This window comes from Eleginops maclovinus, chromosome 12 (genome assembly GCF_036324505.1).
Source record: "Eleginops maclovinus isolate JMC-PN-2008 ecotype Puerto Natales chromosome 12, JC_Emac_rtc_rv5, whole genome shotgun sequence".
In the NCBI taxonomy this organism is placed as follows: Eukaryota; Metazoa; Chordata; class Actinopteri; order Perciformes; family Eleginopidae; genus Eleginops; species Eleginops maclovinus.
In genome coordinates, this window is record NC_086360.1 from 11,644,344 (window position 1) to 11,666,588 (window position 22,245).

General features: G+C 41.6%; 2 protein-coding genes across 2 annotated transcripts; one reads left to right on the plus strand and one right to left on the minus strand.

Annotated features, from left to right (window-relative positions):
- Positions 1–988: 988 nt before the first annotated feature.
- LOC134873404 (E3 ubiquitin-protein ligase KCMF1-like) lies at positions 989–14,019 on the minus strand. Its single transcript, XM_063896972.1, has 8 exons — positions 13,966–14,019; positions 11,618–11,846; positions 9,641–9,808; positions 7,349–7,488; positions 6,109–6,210; positions 4,465–4,645; positions 2,976–3,294; positions 989–2,611 (listed from the first exon to the last, which is right to left on the minus strand). The coding sequence occupies exons 2-8, from the start codon at positions 11,631–11,633 to the stop codon at positions 2,284–2,286; spliced, it is 1,254 nt and encodes a 417-aa protein (XP_063753042.1). The 5' UTR covers positions 11,634–11,846; positions 13,966–14,019; the 3' UTR covers positions 989–2,283.
- Positions 14,020–14,186: 167 nt separating this feature from the next.
- On the plus strand, positions 14,187–19,819 carry lipg (lipase, endothelial). Its single transcript, XM_063896973.1, has 10 exons — positions 14,187–14,478; positions 15,611–15,801; positions 16,050–16,229; positions 16,902–17,013; positions 17,103–17,321; positions 17,581–17,823; positions 17,964–18,084; positions 18,545–18,772; positions 18,851–18,955; positions 19,061–19,819. Exons 1-10 carry the CDS (start codon positions 14,388–14,390, stop codon positions 19,071–19,073), a joined length of 1,503 nt encoding a protein of 500 aa, XP_063753043.1. The 5' UTR covers positions 14,187–14,387; the 3' UTR covers positions 19,074–19,819.
- Positions 19,820–22,245: the final 2,426 nt, after the last annotated feature.

Here is a 22,245-nt window from a genome sequence, read left to right on the forward strand (position 1 = left end):
AATGGTTTAATGGTTTCCATTTCATGTTGGATAAGTCAGTAACAACAAGAAATGGAAACCATAACCTCGCCGCAGTCACAGCAGGGTTTCCCTAACAGAGACATTGTTTTCTCAAAGGTATTTCGCTTGTGTTCATCTTTATTGAGCCCACTTAAACCCAGCCTGAGGTCTTTTACTTCAACATGCAATGTAGTTTTCGTGTAGTCCACTTAAGTTAACTTTTTCTCGTGCATGATGAAGACAGGTTCTTAAGTTAAAATACATCCATCCAATTGAGAGGCCTTCTCTTAAAACACAAAATAATCAAATCAAATCTCAAATTTAATCAAATTCAGCTGAAATGTGTTTCTTCTGCTCATTTTCAGGTTGTAGTAATTCAGTGCAACACTAAGTTATTTTGCAGCCTCTCCATTATGTCCATTTACAGGTTATATATAAATATTTTTTAGATACTTTTTTCCTTATAAATCTAAAAGTCAGTGATTTCATAGCACACTCCAAATAAGTAGCTTAGATTGTACGATGTGTGTGGCCTTCATATTTCAGTATAATGTGCTCTACTGGCTTATTTTCATCTGACATCCAATTTGAGCTTGTTTTGTAAACAAAGAACATGCATGGGTGAAGTATTTCTTTCAGGCCAAAGTAGTCTAGACTTGTACTGTGTAAATGTACATGTGTAGACACGTAAATGTATTTTATCCGTTAATGCGTAGTATGCATTATTTGAATCTTCTGTTGAACTACAGAGCAGAGACCCGACACTTTTCCTTATGGGGACTCTGAAATATATCTCATTGTTTCCCTTTCAGTTTCCAGAAGGCCATAAAATAACTCCAGCAAAAATACATCAAATATTTGTTGAATATCTTCTTCCATCCTTCTTGACCACAGTCCGTCCGTGGTTAACTGAGCCTCGTATTCTGGTCTGATGTTTCTGCTGCTGTGGAGGAGGACATGCATCAGGAGATGACAAGACTAATTGAGATTAAACTTGACCTGTAAGATAGGTGTTTATTTTTACCATATACTGTACATGCTCACCAAGAAGTTAGCAAATGAGAAAAAGAAAGTAAAACACAAACCAGAGAGCAGTATTGGGTTAGTTCATTTCCATCCAAAACTTTTTTATTGTCCTCCGAACTGAAAGGTTTACCCTGTGGTTTGGCTCGGTTCGCTGAGCCAAAATCATACATTGCATCTCTTCAGGTAGCAGCGGAGGCATACAAAGATCTTTCTGACCGAGAGAAACCTATGGAAAGAGCCATACTGGATCCTCTCCTTCAAGTCACATGAGTAATCTTTGCATTCATGAGTAATGGAGAGAAGATTCATTTCAGATCACGGGTAGCTTGAAGAAAGGGAGTAGGGTCTGGTCTTCCATAAAAGAGAGGGGGGGGGGGGGACAAAGAAAAACAGTTTGAAGACCAGGATGTTTCATCCATGTTAGAAAAGGCCTGAAAACGGTCACACTGAGGAGGTGTGTATCACCTTTATGTAGAGCATCTGTAGTGTACAACGATGGACACTGGATATGCAATTCAAAACCAAGTGCCCACAGTCGATATAAAGCAAGGTCACATGACCCAAAACAGGTGATGTCACACACAGGGGAAGGGACATGAATGTAACAAAAAAGGGCCATCAGTCTGTCTGTGAGTGTGAGTGTGGTGCAGAAACGACGTGGTGTGGCACTCTGCACTGTTCATTCAGTTACTCAGGTGTCTGAACCAAGGAGAAAGACGACCCGCCTCGTGACTGTGCAGGTCAGAATGGGCACATGGTGATTTAAGCTCATGCTTAAGTTGTGGTAAACCATCCAAGCACCTCTTTAATTAATAACTATAAATACACAGCAGCGTTTTTACCGGAGAGGACCATGTCTGCTGCCTCTCCCTGGGTGAGTGTGTGAGGTGTGTCTTTACTCTACGCTCAGCTCGTCCGCTAGAGGAAACAGGGTTATGTGGAATTGATTATCAGCTTTCATATAGATTTTTCTATAATATATTTATATAGTTATCTTTTTTTCTCTCACGCACCCACCGCACTTGCTTGCACATTCTCTCGTCTCACTAATTTTCTTCAATGTACACAACGTAATAAACATGGGGCCGGGTGGGGAGTGACAGCTGAAATGACAATCACTGAGAAAACAAAATAATTAAAACAAAGCCAAAAAGAACTGCAGTCTTTTCTGTCATCCATTGGCAGTTGGACCGACTGGCAGTCAGCCAAGTACAATGGTGGTTTGAGTTGAGGGGGGGTGGGGTGGGGGCCATGTCATCAAAGGGGTGGCGCGGGAGGCTCTTTCTTCGTTGGCGCTGTTTTAGACGTTGTTTTCGTCATCTTGGTAGCCGGGGTCATCTCCTTGAGGTTTAGGTTCTCCAGCGCCACGTCCAAGGTCATGACCTCTACACAGCCCATGGCCTCGAAGTCAGCAAAATTCCGCAACGAGCCGTGACAGTCGTCCTCGTCCTCGGAGGAAGAAGCCGAGGCGTCCTCGTCGGGCAGCAGCGTGGACAGCAGCAGCTCCGTCACAAACAGACTCCTGTCGGCCCACTGGGCCTCACACGCCTGCCGCTCGGCCTCAGACAGCCGCGGTTCGCTCAGCCTGCAGGAGAGAGATGGACAGTAATGAGAGGAGTAAGAAACTGTGGATATCAAGAGATGGGTATCAAAGAAAATCACAGGAGAGAATCAAATCAAACATCCTCTCCGGGACATGTTTTAAGGCATAAAGATTCTTCAAAAACTAAGGCCCGTCTATCTCCAAGAGACAAATCATTTTCCTTTGAAAAGTTTTGCATTGGGTCGCAAAAGCATACTTGAAGATAAACACGCAACGCATTTTGGTTAAAACAGTGAATGTAAACAGAAACTGCGTCCACAAACTACCCCAGAGAGACTGAAGGCCAAACACCCAGAGGACAGTGGACTGAAGACATGGAACAGCAGAATAAGAGCGGCCCCCCCACCTGCTGAGTAGGAACTGGGAGCTATGTGCAGTGTGCTGTGTGTTGGACTCCTGGGGTCCCGGGTTGGGGCTGGGGTTGGTGTTGTGGTTGGCGCTGGGGTTGGGGTTTGCCGCGGCTGAGTTGCTGTTGAGGATGGCATTGGCTCGGCCCCCGCCCCGGGTGGCGTTTCGGGCCGTCTCTAACTGCTGCCTCGCTGCCTGGGCCTGCTGCCGCTCCAACTGGAGCTGCATCTGGAGCTGCTGGAGCTGAGAGGCCGAGGGGCCCGAACTCAGCTGCCCCCCTGCTGAACGCCGCACCCCCGACAACTGGGACAGAAGCTCTGGAGGAACAAGGTGGAGAAGATAAGGGCTTGGTCTCAAAAATAAAGATCACAACAACGAGCTAACACTTGTCGGTCGACTAAGCTGCGCCATCACTCTGGTTAGTATCTATATTATGTAATATCATTTTAAACAATATATCTTTGGATTTCAGACAAAACACAACATTTAAAGACATTGATTAAGAAACTGGGATAGACGATCTATCAACAAGGAAAATAAGGGTTAGTTGCAGCACAACTCACTGATTCATGTAAAAAAATAAACAAAGTATCTGAAATTGGTCTTTTTATTTCCTAGCATTTATGCAACTACTCTGTCGTGGAACAGCAATCCCGCAGGACAGCTGAGCAGCGTCTGATCCACAATCAGAAGCCCTCACTCTAACACGGAGGACACATGTTGAGCGCGGACGTTTTTTGAGGCTAAAGCTCGAGCAGCGAGGTCAACGTCCCAGCAGGCACTGCGGGTCGTTAGTGAGGCGGCTGTTTGTGAGGCTCACTGAGCAGGGCCGCTCGTTATGGCACCGCTGGAGCTGACATGGGGAATGCCGATCACTGAACCGGATTACGATTGGGAACAGGATAAACACGGAGTGGCCTCTGCAACAGCTCCGCGGACATGTTACTGTTTTATATCAGGCACTCGTATCTCTCTGCAGCTGCATGTAGTTTATCCGTGTGAGGATCCATTTATATGTCCATTTTATTCATGTATTTTATACCCGTTGTGTTTATCTCATTATCTTTGCTTCTTAATGCCTGTTTTTCAATGCCATTTTTATCATGTGTTTCTGCCGCATTTGCATTCATGTCGTCTATTTTGTTTTGTAAAGCACTTTGAATTGCCGTTGGCTGAAAGGTGCTATATAAATACACTTGCCTTGCCTATATTCAGGCAACATGCAGGATTTAGTACTGAGCACCTGGGTGTGTGTCAGACCTCCTGCAGTTCTTGCTGGATGATTTTCAATGTAATTGTTATCTAAACTGTATAATGACAATATATACAGTACATATGTATCAATGTTTTTAGTATCTGAGCTACATCACGCTCCACAGCTTCTTGTCATGTAGCTGTGTTTCTCAGAGGAAGCCTGTGTTGAACGTCTCTCCCCCCCCGTGTGTGTGTGTGTGGTGTGTGTGTGTGTGTGTGTGTGTGTGTCTGACCTGCTATGGGGTCCATGGCCTCTCTGCTGTAGTTGGAGCTCTGTGAAGAGCTCTGGCTGGTGGAGAGCCCCCCTGTGGTGCTGCTGGTGAAATGCATGTTGGACCTGCGGGCTCGGGGACCCCCAAGCCCACGTCCAGGGTGGAACATCCGCCTCACATGCCGCACCCCACTGGACTCATCGTGAAGTTCGCAGTTAAGGAACACATCAGGAGCAAACGGTGATCCAAACCATTTTCATTTTCTGTATTTGCTCACACTTTGTATCTACAAAATGTAAAACCATTATAAGTTCGATTTTTTAGTTAGTTTTAGTTTACTTTGTCAGCTAATTCTTATTCAGTATAAGCATGGTTTCAAGTGTGCAAAATTAAGTCGTCCTTTTTATAGTTTAAGTTGACTTATTGTCTAGGCATTTTAGTCTTTTCTAGAATTAATATTGAACATTTCTTCAATCTACTCAGACCAAATGAGAACACTGCTTGTTTTCCCAAACCGCGTGCTGTCATTGTCAACTTGACTGACCGAGTTAGTGACTTGAATCCTCCTGACTTACTCATTCTGTAATGCTAGTGTAGTCCAGATACAACTGCTGCATTATGGGGAAATGATTATACTCCAACAAACTGATGCACACTGGGTAAGCCCACAGACAGCATGGCACTTGTTCCCTCTGTGTTTCATTAAACTACGTTTTTGCATTTCAATTTTCTCAAAAGAACTAAATCAAAGGACTCTATAAATAGACTGCATCAGCGGCCCTCTGAGTCTGTCAGACAGAAACTCACACGAGGGTTTGAGATGGCTCCTGACAGGCAGATGCTGCCATTTCAATCCTCCATACAATCTGATAAATAACTAATCAGTGAAATGTTCTCCGTTTTGAGGCTCCCCTGAACAACGTGTGAAAGGTAGTCTCTGTAATCTAATTAAATTGAATTATACACTAAATTACACATCATTTACATTCGTTTCCCATCTTCACTTTAGAGGCACATTTATACTTTTTCCCCGACTGCCTTCTGCTGAAAAGTAAAGATGAAAAACAATGCAAGTTATGAGGGAGGCACTGATACAGACTCTTCTCTCCAGATAAAGATTCTGATACTTCAACTGATGTCGTCTCTCAATACCAAGTACCGCTCTCATACCAGCGCTTAATCTACATCTTAGTGGATGAAACTCATTGGAATCATTATAATGTTCAGTACCCTGCAGCCAGGGATTGTTGTGGCAATACAAAACTCAGAATGTGTCCCGGTGAGAACGTTGAGATGGCACAAAAAACATTGTTTAATTTGAAAACAGCCATGAAATCATAACGGCACATGATATTCTGATATTTAACCTCATCTATGTTCACCCACCATGGTGAGTCGCCGCACTACCGTAGGAGGCTTTAATGTTATCAGCAAAATGTCAACAAATGTCAGTCCCCGTGAACAGGCGCTTCCCTGGTACACTAATCTCTAAAATGACAAAGCAATCTGCATGACACAAACTGCACACTCTCCACACAGAAGCCTTCAAAGTCTGCTTTTTTTTAACCATATTGACTGACACACACATTCAACACATGTGACAGTCAGTATGTCAGGTGAATATGGTTTGTCTGTGGAGGAAGGATTACTGTTATAAAAGGATATCAAGTCTCTGGGCGCTCTGTGTTCAAGTGTGAGATGAGCAGCGAAGTCATCGGTCACGTGATTCGGGTCGCCACCTGGCAGCGCTGCACATATGGGGCAGATCTGGAGGAGAGGAGGAGAGGAGGAGAGCGCACACGTTAATATCTGCACACTTCACTAAACACTCAACATTCAGCAGTCGGTGCTGCGGGCGCTCTAGAACTAACACATGCCAAATGTTTTCAAACATGAACCAACACAATATTCGGGAGGTTGCAGCCATACAGAATGACGCATGGGCTGTGCTGTTGTATCATGGACACTGTGAAAAGCATCATGTCATTTTGTTAGGTTTCTCTATTTCAAAAAGGCACGAAATGTAAACTTGCTAAGCTAACTAACGTATAGTATTGCCTTGGATGTGAAGTATTTCAGAAACGTCCCTTTCGAAAGGACAACTACTGATTATTGATGGCTTCCATATCCCATGAGGCTTTCAGAACATGACAAACTAAAACTATATCTGAGGTCATGAGCTCGTTATACCTGTAGTGTTTTTGAGTGAAAACCTGCTCCATGGTCTTGATATTCATCATAAATTAACTACACAAGTAAACTAAAAAACGTATTGGTTTCACTGTGGGAAATGAATACAGCTTCACAAACCCAAAGCAGATCATTTCAAAATGAATTTAATACTAGGAACATTATTTACAATCTGTATAACCACATTTAAATGTGCCACAAACAACTCTGTTATAATGGTTAGTAAATTAGTACAATCTGCACAGAATTATAATTTACTTATGGTAATCTGAGGTTGTCTGAAAGGAAAAAGATGAATCAATTATAACCTAAAATGAGTTTCAAACCGGGAACAACAGCAGCAGGGAAGTAGGGTGCTCTTAACTATTTCTCAGCAGTTCAAACCAGTTTTCTTGCTGTCAGAAGAACAACAGTGAGCATCTATAAATAGAGCTGCAGTCATCCTGTGCAGTTTAGTTTTACTCGCAGTGGCACTAGCTGACATCAAAACTAGGCTTCGACTGCGACATTGTGAATCAAGGTGATGGTTAAGATATAAACAAACTACACTTTCAAAAACATTCAGTACCCTAACGTGAGGGACGTTTTCAGACACCGATTCACTTTGCTGAACTGAGAAACCTTCTGAGGTATGTGAGGAAAATCAACCAATATATAAATGTTTCCAGGTCTTAAGATCGGTGCAGACAGTTAGGAAAGGGCTCCACCAACTCACCACCTCTGTGGAGGTCTCCGTGTGCTCTGCAGCCACGTGCTCCTGCAGGGAGATCTCCGTGTAGCCCATCCTGCCACAGTAGGGACATGTGAAGGCCTGGGGCTGCTCCACTGAGAACGCCTCTCCACCGTAGTACAGGTCTAGAGGGAAATCAAGACGGACATTCAGAGACAATGTTTTGGTATATTTTAGCTCAAAGGCAAGTGTTATCACAGCTGCCACAGAATCAAACATGATAAAACATCCTGGTGATCGGAATTGGACAAAAACAAAGTTAAAGCTTCAGCAGTGATCTTTTCCCCCACACAGAGGCATGTTTAAGCCCATTTGGAAAAGTTTAAAAAACAGGTTTAATCGACATGCTGAGAGAGTTTTTAGTTAGCTGCAGTTTTTGCCGCACAGGAGGCTGTTCATTATAAAACATTCTCTTGCCACCTCGTATACCATCAACCTGGAGGCCGTTTGAAGAAGGTGTTGAAACGAAACTGACAAATGATCACATTGTTAAGTTGTCATGATTCATTTTCTATGTGTAGCAGTAGCCATTTTAATCATCCAGAGGACACAGACCCCCATCAGCTATAGGAGTAGCTTTCGTCTCAACTTGAATTTAGGCAAGTCCCATTTCCAGACCCCTGATGGCTCTGTGTTGATACATTTCTGAGGGAAATATGAAATTCTGTAGTGGATAAATGCTTCACATTGTTCACCAGCTAGTCCTCGGCGGGGTCTGGCTGTCACTCGCTGTTGGCCAGGTTAGATAATGTACGATTATCTATTTGAAGCAGTGTTGCCAGTGGTGAGGCTGAACCAAACGTGTGATAATGCTCAATCGAGTCTGGTAATAATACTCAGTGGTTTTCTTATAAGCCTTGTCACGTTTATAGTCTTACATATTTGTTAACTCATGCTGTTGATGTTTTGTGATTTTAATGGTGTCTATTATCATCTGGCCAGGGACAACAGCTGGAAATTAGCTAGATGTTGGCGAAAGCTGCCCCATTTACTGTTCTTTGTGACAGCTGATTAATGGGGACTGTCCACGACACTACAAACAAATACACTCTATAATATATGGTCAGTATGAAAACGCTCATTATTGCAGTTTTAAAAAGGAATACAATGTGTAATATGCTTCAAGTCCAACATATGGCTCACATGACAGCTTTTCAAAACAATCACTCTTAATTCCTACCATCAAACTGTGAGGGTGAATACTGATATCCTCCATAAACACAAATAGTTCATGTCAGTGTATTTTTACTGAAATTACAAACACTGCAGAAGTCTTTATGAGCTTGTACCTTCTTCTGGGTTCTCAGCAACACTTTGTAAAACAGAATGTGGACATATTTGCCACTGCCAATGTAGGAAATATTAGTAAAAGTTGTTGTAAAAGAGCAAGAAAGGCGATCCATTCATCAAACCATACTTTACTACATTTGAGCAGATCTATTGAGCACGTCTACTGTAAAGCTCAGTTTACTAATTATGTATTCCAAGAGCATTAACAGTACATCTAGACTAGTCAAGAATGGAATCTCTTTATCCCCATTACTGCCACTTATTTTATGTAGAAATAAATCATACCAGAAGCCCCATAACAAACTCCCCACATCTCCTCAGGCTGCCTGGGTCACATCAGTCACCACTAAACCATTTGGGAGCAGCCTTCGTGTCTGACAATAGAAGTCAGCGGCAGCAAATGACAACATACACTGTAACAGTTTAACTTGTGCAGGTGTATTAAAGCCACTCAGGTCGTTTCCACAGACTGCCAGTAGTAGTAGTTTAATATAAAATGCCAAGGTATGCAAACTCTTGATTGTTTGTGAATCACTGTACAAACTTTGGACAACCTATGAAATATCTTCATTTGTTCTCAAAGTGATTCAGTGTTTTAATGTTGGCATCCCTTTCACAACACACACATCGTCCCTCTTTAGATGCAGATGAAAATCATACGTACTCTTATATTCTGGTAATAAATCACTATAGAAATCAGATGATACTGTAGCTACTGTGCGTTTGGTTTGGGGTTAACTTTAGAACTGATCTGCAGAGACTAGGAAGGAAGCAAAAATGTTCGGACATTGTGTTCAACTGCTGTATTTTCTTGCCAGGGTGTCAGTGAATTACCAATATCCCTCTACCATGAAGTATTACCAAATATCTGAACCACAACAACAAATATCATAATACTGAGTGAAAGACCGCTCTTGTGGCTCAAATTCACACTTTCCACAACCTGGAATTTACAATTAGCCTGATGTGAACATCAAGCCCACTTACCAAAGTCAACTCGGGTTAATATACACTGCATGGGATGCTCTGTGGTGTGTCTGGTTGTAGTGGCACCGCTCTCGTAGCATGATGCGCACAGATCGTAGTCATAGCAGATTAAACATTTGTATCGCCGACCTCTGAAGTTGCCTTTTAAACAAGCATCGCAGCTCACGCCTGAGGGGAGAAAGAAGAAAAGAGGTTAGATTTTATTCATAAGAGAATAAGAGAAAGTATAACCTATTTTATGTTCACATTTCAAAACATATACAAGAAGTACATACAGGACAATTTAAAGAGAATGGTAACTACATGCTTGCTTAAGGGGTTTTATGCATGTGGTGGACAGAACATGAACACCTTCTAAACATCATGCAATCTAATAAAATAGCCAAACAGTAAAAACGAAATCCCTATGTGTTCATGTTGAGTTTTAAATAAGGCTGTGAAAGGAGTTGGCCTTGTATTTTGGTCCTGTGATAGCATACTGGATTGCATAATATGTCAAGAGTTACAGATTTGTTGGACTTTACTGTATGTTCTGTATTTTTAGTTTGGTTGAACATTTCCTCTTGTTCTCGTGCTGAAGGGACAAGGATGAAGTGGATTCAATGTCTGTTTTGTTATTGTTAAACTATTGGAAGTCTTTATTCAAAAAACATTAAAAGGAAATGCCCAGCCACCTAAAAATAACCATAGAATAAACACAACACTCATTTGACAAATGACAGGCAACACTGAATATTAGAAGTTGTCACATTGTGTGTTATTTATTGAAAGTATGTTACTGTGTCCACCGCATGCAGCAATCATCCTTCTCAGGAGTGACCAAAAGACTAATGTCCCATGCACATTTGAATAACTACGCATGCCATTCATAAAGACATCCTCGTCACCAAATTCATACCAGCACTATGTACAACAGGGTTAACTCTGTGTGTCATGGGCGGTAAAGGACCCTCTCTGTTAAAACCCAGGGAATTCCTGATTGACTAGGACAGTCGTGCAGACCCGGTATATAGTATGACACCAAGCTGTCTAAACTCCATCATATCTCCATTCATAGCTACCAATGCTCGGTGATCCTGCTGGGCAGCAGCTGACGACTGCAGAGGTTAATGACACTAACAACGACAACCACTTACATTTCAGATATAGCTTCATGACTTCCGACAGTAAAGCTGAATTTAACAATAATAACACAAACATGGGAACCAAAGGCCGCTCGGGCCAGACTAACCTTCGCTGCTGAATAACCATTTCACAAATACACCAGCTAACGTTAACACTAGCTTAGCTCAAGAGCAAGACAGCTGTGGAAGACTTCACCTAACCAAACTTTCCAGTGTCTCTTGAGCTCAAACATCTACTGACAGCAAGCTAGCGTCTTCATGGCACTTACAGCGAACTTCAAGCCCAACAAGGTTGGCCACAAGGACGAGGTGGATGGGGATTTGCTCAATGTTAGCTGGCAAAATCTAGAGGCCAACTTTTACCGTAAGAAGGCTAAAACATGCTAACATTCACGGGAAGACAAGCCCACCCAACCCCGCAAAGCCACCTGGGATTCCCTGTTCTCTTATGTTTCCTATTCTCGGCACTCCCCCCTCGCTCCACAGCTCGTTAACGTTAACCTACATAACCCATTACCAGCTAGCGTGCAGGCTAGCTAGCACACTTGGCTAACGTTAACTAGCTTCTTCCGCCTAAATGGCAGCGTTGTTTTGGTCAACTAACAATGAATGGTGTACATATTCCAAAACGTAAGATTATGTCCATTGGATTAGACATACATGTTGTGGGCGCCATAATGCGTCCTCACGAAATTACACTGCAACCTTGCCGCTAACACTAGCCGACGCTAGCTAGGATGGGCTGCAAAACAAGACATTCTCAGCTAGCTAACATTAGCTCACGGTGCTCTGTCAACGTTTCTAATCACACATCCCGACATGCTCACACCTCGGGGTTTAAGCCTGTTTTTACCTTCATGACGGGACATCCTACGAACACTAGCGCAGCCCCCTGCTCGGGCTCCGTGGTTTGCAAAACAGAATATTATTAGTGAAGAGAAGAGAAGCCGGGGTTGGTTGGCTGTCCCTGGCCTCTTCCCTCATGAAGGATCCGGTCTGGCTCACTGCCCCCCCTCCGCCTCCTGCTGTGTCACTGTCGGGTGTGCCGCTTCACCTTCCACACGGTGACGCTGCTGCCTCATCTGTGGAGCGAAAGAGTGGTTTGGCTGGTGAGTGGCTTACACGTTAGTGACTACACAGGGCTGGGACATTGAAATCGTTATAATAATTGTAAGTGTAAGTACTCAGATCTTATATTTAATTGAAAGTAGAAGTACCAGAGTGTAGGAATACTCTATTACAAGTAAAATACCTGCATCAAATGGTTTTACTTAAAAGTACTAGCATCACAATATACTTAAAGTATCAAAAGTAAAAGTACTCACGATGTCTGATTATAGTTATTTATGCATTAATGTTTTTATCAAAGCTGGTAAAGGAGCAGCTCATTTTAAGTGCTTTGAATGCTGCTGGGTAGCTTGTGGATATCCCTATAGGTGTATCTAAAGTGTGTCTACATTGTTTCCATGTGACCTTGTGGAGCGTATTGACATTTTGAGAATCTTCACTCCAAAAGAAACCGTGCAACTTCTTTGAATTAATTTAGCCTAAAGAGGAATCACTAGAAAAAACGTTTGTGTACAATTAAATCCATTCAATTTTATTCAAAACAATTTTAAAATATAGTTTTAATCCCTGAATGGCACGTCAGTAACATAAACCATTTTTAAACACCTTCAAAACTCAAGCTTTGCTCACACATTGTGGCTCATATCTGACGTTTTATCTGTTACCTGACTGAATAAATGAGTAAGAACAATGGTACATTAGATAAGTGTGTTTAAATTACATTCCTTTTGCTATTCCCTCAGAGTCTGTGCAGGTAATCGTTTTAGTATTTCATAGTGCCTCATTGTTGGGTCTTGCCAGGCAGACTGTTAAGGCAAAAATCAGGACAGGTCAGCAAAGTGCAGAATCAAACTGGCAGTCAGATCATGCAGCTGGCTGAGGTGTGTGTGGATGGAAAGACTAACTATTCCCAAACAAGAAAAGTTACATTAGTTTTGAACTTTTACTTCATCTTCAAAGGTTTTAATGTCATATGAACAGTAGATACAGTGTAGAAATGGCAATGAAAGTCCCAAGATAACAGATGAATGGGATGTCAATTTCACTTGTATTTAAGTATGTGTTTTGTCATAAACCAGATTGAATTGCATTGCATCATCTCATTATTTGAACTCTAGTAACCTCTCAAGATGCACCATCTGCTCTGTTTCCACAATCATACAGTATGGTTATAAATACATTGGTAAAAATAGGACAAGTTATTTTGGACGTTTGTGTATCACGCCATACTATCACTTTCCTTCCAAAAATACATTTTTAATATAATTTCTTATGGAAAACGTTTGATAACAAAAAATGCAAAATGTCTAAGTCAGCCCAAGTCATGGTGAAGTTGGTATAATTTATTGTTTGGTTTGTTTTGCATTTAAAGTACATTGTTACACTGATGGCCTATTAGATATAGATAATTGTCATAGAATCCCTGATAAGGGTACCATGCAATCATTAAATGTCTTTATGGATCCACCTCACAAAGTCAATAAACCCACTGACCTACTGCACATTGTCACCATTACCACGATTTGGTTTTTAGGGATGTGTAAAAGCTGTTTATATAGCAGGTACCAGGGGCTACTGGGATGGCAGGTGACACTTCCTCCTGACTAGTGTCCGCTGATGTATGTACACACAACAGTGGTGTTATTGCAGCGGAGAGCCTTGCGTGAGTGCGTTCATTCTTTCTCTCATCAATTCATCAATTCAAACTGGTCGGTGAGCTAAGCTGATGGTTTGGCTGCGCGCCAGGCACAGAGGGCGATGCTTTCAGGGGGGGAGGGCGCAAACACACACACACACTCTCTCTCTCTCTCTCACACACACACACACACACACACACACACACACACACACACACACACACACACACACACACACACACACACACACACACACACACACACACACACACACACACACCACATCACATCACAACGAAGCCTTTTAAATGTTCCCATTTACGCCTAGGATTGTCTGGTTCCTATAAATTAAACCAATATATTGCAAGTCTTTATAAAACTGTTAAATTAAGAAAAAAATGCGTCTCGTCATGTCAGTGTCTGTCATAAGCTCAATGACTGTATATTTATTATTTACTGTTTGAATCTGGTTAGGCAACAAAATAAGCTCTCTGACCTTCATCCCAAACGGCTGCTGGAAACGTTTTATTGCTGCTTGCGTCAGTACACAACCCACAAGGGTGAAAGCACGCTCAACGTGAGGAGCCTACTACGAATTCATTCAGCTTGCCACGCCTTCAACGTAAACAAATGGAGGCTTGACCAATAAGATTCAGGATAGATCAGCCGATGATCAGATGACTGAAAAGGGGAACTATTTAAAACTCTAATGAGACACTTGATGCAAGTTTATACATTTCTTCAGCGGTGTACAACAGGCGCGCAACAAAACGCACCACCCGCTCTGTTGCTCTTTGTCGCCACTGGATCTAAACTCAGTCACTTACCTACCCTTCGCGCAGCCACTGGCAATATAGAAAGATATTTGTATTTTCCCAGTAAGATTTTAATTCCACCACACTCGTCTGTGACTGAGAAATGAATCATAAAGCCCTTTTCCTGTGGATTTTCCTGCAGTGTGCTTTTACGCTTTCCTCATCGGCTACTGGGGAAAACGCTGATATTAAAGGTAAGAATGGGCTTTGTCTTTTGTTCATTCATTTCTATAATTTATTTATTTCCCAGCTTCAAAGGGAAGTGTCAGAATCTAACACCGCGTATGTAAAGTATGTCTAATAGGCGCTTTTGCTTAACATTTGAATGAAAATATATTATAGCATAAACGTCACATTTCCTCAAATTCTCCCCGTACCCGGCTTGATTTATCTACATTTCTGGGCTATTAGGCGAAATTACAAAAGCGAGCAAGTGTGGCGGGCAGAGCGAACCAGAAAAACAGAGATGGATTTAAAGACTGCGACGTGTCCTTTTTCGGAGCAGCAGGAGTCTTGACGCAAAGCTCCAAGTAGAGCACACACAACGCCACGTCTGTGGGAAGTATTTGGAAAGATGTTCCGCTGAATCCGCGTTTTACCAAGCACCGCTCACAAGCGTTTTTACAACCCAGCTGAAGTCATTTTGGACTGTTTGGCCCAATACCAAAGGGTGTTGGGTTTATTTAAATTCAGAATTGACGTTGCTGCTATAGAGGCACGATTAAACCCGACTGGTTTGTATTATTGCACCCCCTTTATCAAGCTTTAACACAAAGGGACAAAATGTTAACTCTCCCGTTTCAAAGCCCCCTAATGACCGACATGTCTATAGGCTAATTAGAATGTTGATAAACTGTCAGCATCCACTGAGCTTTCAACGGCTTCCTGCATTTGTCAAATGCTTTCATTGTACCGTTTTAGCCTCAGGCCCGGGAACACACTGTGTTAAAGTCAGATATAATTAAACCAGCTCTGGCTGCAGCTGTGTGAAAAAGAGTGTGAAATGAGAGAAGAGAAGAAGGGTGGCAGTGAGATTCGGGCTCTGCGCCTGCGTCTCGGGTACAATTTGCACTTTACCGGCATTATAGTACCAGATGTTGGCTGCAACAGCCAGTTGATTGGTTGTCTCAATTCACTTCCTCTATGTGTGAGGCATGATTGGCTGAGTGCCTTCTGAGCTGTGTTTTAAAATATGATTTTGTTTAGGGAGGTTAATTTGTTGTATTTATTTAATAGAAGTAGGAATCAGAAATGCGAGAGAAAAATAAAGTTAATCTTAAGCATACCCTCAATTTATTCTCAAAATCCTGTGTAATTTTCTTTCAGGTGAAGAAGGTGGACTGGATGAAGAGGCAACAGACAGCAAGGTTCTTGATGGCTCCATCAAGTACAACATGAGGAAGAGTTTAGATTTTGACCATGAAGGCTGCTACCTGCAGACTGGCAAGAAGGAACGCCTGGAGGAGTGTGGCTTCAACGCCACAGCCAAGACAATCTTCATCATCCATGGCTGGACGGTACATATGAGCTGAAATATTTTTTTTTTATCAACCCTATCTGGTTGAAGTCCCTCTCTTTCTCTATATGGGTTACTCTTGACAAGCCTTTCTTCTGACTGAATGAAGGGGATTTATGTGTTGAGTCTCTATCCAAAGCACTTTGATTGCTGGAATTTATCATGTGAATGTGAGCTAACTGAGTGCAGAGCATACAAGAGGTCATAAAACATTCTTGCTGACTGACTCCAGTTCTTTTTCTCCCTCAGATGAGTGGGATGTTTGAAAGCTGGATGCACAAGCTGGTCTCTGCAGTGATGCAGCGTGAAAGTGAAGCCAATGTGGTTGTTGTTGATTGGATATCCCTGGCTCAGCAGCTTTACCCAGATGCAGTCAATCATACCCATGACGTCGGCCTCCACATTGCTAGCATGCTCAACTGGCTCCAGGTGTGTACAGTCATTTATTTATTGCCAATGTGTTTGATCTCATACCGTGAATCCTTGTTCTGCTATTATGAGTACAGCTTCGTGACAAAAGAGCAGCTGAGTACCAATAAATCAATCAAATCTGCCCCCCTTCTTTCTTACCATTGGAGCAATTTAAGAGACCGCACAAGCTGCTTTGTGAAAATGACAGCGCGTTTGATTAAATTATCAAATATCTTTTTTTTCTCTTCATTTTGGATGTCTTGTGAACTCCCAAGAAGCTGTAGCTAAAGCTCTCTCTGGCACGTTGTCTTAACAGCTAATAGAACAGAATACTTGATATTGTCTAATGAGGATCAGGGTCCATTTAGTACTTTTGCGGCATGGACAACAACTTCCATACAAAGCAACACTGTCACTTAATTTGATCGGTACACCAATTGCAAGAGAGAGAGATTCAGGCACCCTGCCATGTGGTTGTAAACGTTGACAAAGAGTTTTTCACGGGGGCAAACTGAGACAGATGGTGGAGGCGCTGTTGCATGGAGGGGAATGTCAGTATTTTCTGTCCGGGTTAACTGAGCCTTGCTCAGCGGCAGGCACGACTGATCATCACTGGCTGAAATCCAGGATTTGTTCAGTGTTCCTGGTGTTCAGCTGCTGATACGAGTGTTGTGTTTTTCTCTTTAACAGGATGAACAGCAACTGCCTCTGGATAGAGTGCATCTGATTGGCTACAGCTTAGGCGCTCATGTAGCTGGCTATGCAGGCACATTTGTGCGAGGTTCCATCGGCAGAATCACTGGTAAGTTAGGTGAAACACGATTACTCAATAAAAACTCCTCGGATATATGCAGTTGTCCTGACCTTTTAGTCACCTTTTATTTCTAATAGGTCTAGACCCAGCTGGACCAATGTTTGAGGGTGTTGAGGCGCAAAAGCGCCTCTCCTCTGATGATGCCGACTTTGTGGACGTTCTGCACACATACACTCGTGAGGCTTTGGGTGTAAGCATTGGGATTCAGGGGGCAATTGGAGACATTGACATCTACCCCAACGGTGGAGAAGTGCAGCCCGGCTGTGCCCTGGGGGACGTCCTGGCAGTTGCTGGAAGTAAGTGCTTCAGAAATTGCTCTTTGATTGTTTGTAGCCCCAGCTGTACACAACAAGAGCTATCTGTTATTCCACATCTGCAGATAACAGGATTTACTTCACTACATTTCTTATTTTATTTGGTTATACAATTTCCATCTGCAGAAAGGGGTCAATGATACTTTCTTAGTCTATATTGTAGTCTCTATTAATTTGTTTTAAATAAAATTCAAAATAGTGCATTTATTCTAATGTATCTGCCTTTCTCCTATTTCTCCAGATTTCATGGAGGTGATGAAGTGCGAGCATGAGCGTGCTGTGCACTTGTTCGTGGACTCCTTGATGAGCAAGGACCACATGAGCTTTGCCTACCAGTGCACTGGCCCTGATCGCTTCAAAAAGGGCATCTGCCTCAGCTGCCGCAAAAATCGCTGCAACAACATCGGCTACAACACCAGAAACTTGCGCAAGAGGCGCAGCGTTAAAATGTATTTGAAGACAAATGCTGACACTCCCTTTGGAGGTGAGTCACAATGAGGTGGCTTGTAAATGTATTGCAGGTCTTATCTTTAACCTTCATATCAACACATTTTATGACGCTGGTGTAAACTACAACTGTACACAATGGTCAAACATCAAATCTGTTTTTATGTTTTCTTTAAGGCTACCACTACCAGATGAAGATGCATGTGTTCAACAGAAAACAGGCAGACAATGCAGATCCCACTTTCCATGTCAAGTTGTATGGAGCCCATAATGATACAACAAATATATTTGTTGATGTGTAAGTACAAATTGTAAATCCTTGCTGCAAAAAGCCTTTTTTTCAACTTGCATGATGGCCGCTAAAACCGACATGCCCTGGTTTGGCCACTGTCTATTTGTATGCTCAAACTGGCAGCTGCACTTCGTTTTATATTATAAGTATACACACTGCTGTGGTATAAGTTTGGATCTTGAACTTTGCCTCCATTTTTTTTTTAAATGCCAAGCACATAGTCACAGGGACACTTTAATTTCAATGTACCATAGATGCAAAAGCTAACTTAAAGTCTTAAAACTTGCATCCTTTGATGAAAGAGCAAGACATTGCATTAGAAAAGTCAGATTCTCTCTATTTAAGTCAATCACTGCTCTTTAAAAAAAAAAAAAAAAAATGTAATGTTTACTTTTAAGTTGACACGATGCTTAAATTCAGTTTGCTGGGCACCTGACTTACCCAATATCTCTTCCCTTTTGTGCAGCCATGATGAGACCGTTGGTCTGAACCAGACCAACACCTTCTTGGTGTTTACTGAGAAGGATATTGGTGACCTGCTGAAGATCCGCCTGAGCTGGGAAGGAGACTCTGAATCCTGGAACTCTATGTGGAAGCAGCTTAAGAAGAATTTCTGGGCGTGGAACACCAAGCCTCCCAAACCTGTACTTGAAGTGCGGCGTATTCGTGTAAAAGCTGGGGAAACTCAGAAAAAGTAAGTAACAAGTCTGAAAACACCTCCCTGTTTTATTTATAAATTGACAAATACTAACTCTTTTTGACGTTGTCTCAGGTTTACGTTCTGTGCCCAAGATCCTGCAAAAACCGAAATTTCACCAGGGGAATCTATAACTTTAGTGAAATGTCGTGATGGCTGGGAAGTGAAGCCAAGAAAACGGTATGAAACGTTTCTAAATGGTGGCTGTCCTTTCAGAATACTGATTATATAAAATAATTTTAGATTATACTGAAAAATTATTAAATGAAACTTGCTTTTGCCTAGGCTGCCCATGTAACAACTCTGCACCTCCAACAACCAACGCACCATCACCATGGGGGACCCAACATGGAAACGGCAGAAGCACTGCCTTCTCTTTATTTCAGCACTTTTCTAGGAGGAAGATTGATCACCGCACGGTGGGAGGAGCTAAACTGGACTCTAACTGCGCTTGGAAGGTTTCTATTGGTTTCTGAAGACAAGGACTCCGGGTAATGACCAGGGCATACAAGATGGCTGAAAAAAAATGCGCAGGCAGTAAGCAAGTAGCAGTTCTTAATGTGTTAAAGATTGCCAGAGGAGTTGCAGAAAAATCCTTTGTGACTAGTGACGTAGAATATAGACCTGTGCCAGTGGACAAACACCAGCAATTGTACTCACTGTATTGTACATTTTTAAATATTTTTTATTTATGAGAAAAATGGAAGCACTGCAAGACCAACGTAATTTATCAGAGAACATCCCATAATGAAGCATATGTTCAATGCATTTCTCCTGGGTGCAGTATTTGTCTGTTTGTGCATTAATGTGTTTGTTTGTGTCTGTTGTGACCAAGAAGTGTGCCTTTCTGCTGAGAGATTACTGATACACTGTATAACTGATGGAGATAACTTATCTCATTGCACACGATCTGAGGTTTTGTCCATAGTGTTATTGTTACTGTATACGTGTCCTTTTCTTTGAGGGGGAGGGGGGGTTATGTACATAATGTAAATAACCTTTTTTTTTGAAAAAATTAAATCACCTGTTCTTTGTAGAAACTTCTTTCTATGCTTGTCATTTCACAAATCAAATGTTGTGCTGTAATCATGTGTTTTGCCAAGTTACTAGGGTTTCTGTTTATCCCTCAGAAATGCAAGCCTTTTTTTTCATTCTCCAATCTATTGTTTACAGTCCATTTAGCAATTCAGGATAGTGGTAGAGTTGAGAGACAATGATTTCACATAGGGATTGTTTCGCAAACCAGTTTACAGGCTAATTGTAATATAAATGTTGCCAGATTATGATTATGACAGCACTTCAGCCAAAGTGCTCTTGGCCTTTTCGCTCTCCAAACCCACTATAAACCTGCATACAACCAAAGCCTGCTAAATCTGGATTGGCCAAAACCACTTGGATTACAAACTGAAAATAGAAGGCTTACAATACAATCTTGAGAATAGCTGTCATTTAACAGAAGCTCATTTATGCGCCCTCTGGACCGAAGAGGGTCTGAATCAAACACTAAATATGAACACCCATGTTTAATCAGTGCAGTATTTGTGATCACACGTGTTTACATATGATCTAGCAATATACCCAGGTTATGTATTATATTTCAACATGAAATGTCTCTTTATTACACAGGGTGGATTGTGAGAAGGGATATACAGTAGCAGCTAAGAACATTCCTGAGCTGTTATGACACATCGGCATGAACTTCATGCCAGAAAACTGAATCATTGAAACTCAAATGATGTTGTGTCCCACTACCTCTGCTCTTTCATGCAAAACTGAAATACCTTGGAGATTAGTGAGAGCAGGTTTCTCTTCAAGATACTCTACACTTACCATCAGGTGTCAGTGTGAGTGAGTTATAAGTTGTTTTGACAGCTGGAGGGCTCAAACAACGCAAGCCTTCATTTTCCCATGTTTTCTGGTTGTAAATCTCTTGTGAATCTCATTGCAGCAGCAACCTGTTTCCCTCCAAGAAAACCTGCAGTAACCCAAAAGTCTGTCTCTTACTGGTGCTCGTGTGCCTCCACCCTAATAAACATACCACCCAGTGTTGATTTGGTGACTCACTTTAGTTGTGTAGTCATGGAGCATCTTAACCACCCTGATGCCATCTGCCTACTTATAACAAACATGACATCTTTAAGGCACCGCATGGTTGCCCAGTGAAGCTTATTTCCTGAACTGTAACTCCTGTGCATTAAGCCAGTTCGAACTGCAATATTAGGAGAGTAGTAGGAGTAAATATGGGTCTTGTGAAAGCTTTAAATGGTTATTTGATTTAAGGTTCATTTACTGTTTCTTTTTTATGATCTTGAAGTACCTCTCCCCTGGTCAGATGGAGTTTACGTTATCTTAATTTAAAACTTTGTTCAACTGATTCGAGTGGTCTATTGAAAACTCATATCTCATGAAATTCTGGATATTAGATTCGAATTGACTTCTTTATCTGTGTCCGGCAGTCCACTCCTTCTCTAGGACTTTGACACAGTTGTCCCTAGAACTGATTTTGGTATTGTGGGCACACAAACCCACTGTCTGTTTTTGGTGTTTATTTAGCCTTGTGTCCATGTTCCATTTCATTTCATTGATGTACTGTCCTCTTACATGTTTGTTGAACAAGGTAAAAGGTTGACATTTGGTAAACAGGATTATACGTATTTGACTTTAATATGAAGCTATCACCAGAAACTATCTTATTTAACAAAGGACAAAAACGGGTGGCATGATAGTTGAGTGAATAACGCTGGAGGCCCATATCTGGAGAAAAAAATGGCCAGCATCTCTATACCTCAATAATTCAAGTTTATATTTAATTTGTTTAAATTGTACATAAGACACTGTCAATTTACAGTTAAACTAACAACATTTCTGGAAAACATACTTCTGAGTTAAACCATGGACAGGTTTCTGTACATCAATCCATATTCCTGATTAGGGCGGTCCTGGATTTCAATAACATGAAATAAAAATAAATATATAACCTAAGATTCAAAGAGGAACAAAACTCTGAACACAAACCAAAAATTAATAAATCTGTTTTGAACTCACTCCTTTTTGGATTGACAGATCTATCTAAAAGCTTCTGTTTCTGGTAGGATTCTTAGTGTACTTTGGTTACATGATAACCACAATAAATGCATTGATTTTAGATACTATGATGATTTCAATTGATAGACACACAGCAATGTATCAACTGTGTGCCGCCAAACTAACTCTTAAACAATGGCTGTTTTGTGCTGGATGCTATAACTGTTCTTCTTTTTCTTTTATTGATTTGTTGATAACTAGGCAGCCCATCTTCATTATAAATCATCCCAATGTACTTTTTTTCTTTATGTCTCCAGTTCTGACAAACGTTTTTTGGGAACTCAAATAAGTCTAATCGCATAATCGAAAGAAACTTGTGACAAACTTGTCCTACGTTTTTTCATTTGTGCATGTCCTGTGAAGAAGGAAAATAATATTGAATTAGG

Excerpts from the sequence above, each read along its gene's own strand:
- LOC134873404 (XM_063896972.1), bottom strand. Across the intron at positions 7,489-9,640 it reads ATTAACCCGAGTTGACTTTG|ACCTGTACTACGGTGGAGAG; the intron begins GTAAGTGGGCTT and ends ATTTCCCTCTAG. Across the intron at positions 4,646-6,108 it reads ACAGAGCGCCCAGAGACTTG|GATGAGTCCAGTGGGGTGCG; the intron begins ATATCCTTTTAT and ends TGCGAACTTCAC.
- lipg (XM_063896973.1), top strand. The coding sequence starts at position 14,388 with ATGAATCATAAAGCCCTTTTCCTGTGGATTTTCCTGCAGTGTGCTTTT. Across the intron at positions 14,479-15,610 it reads GGAAAACGCTGATATTAAAG|GTGAAGAAGGTGGACTGGAT; the intron begins GTAAGAATGGGC and ends ATTTTCTTTCAG. Across the intron at positions 17,014-17,102 it reads TTCCATCGGCAGAATCACTG|GTCTAGACCCAGCTGGACCA; the intron begins GTAAGTTAGGTG and ends TATTTCTAATAG.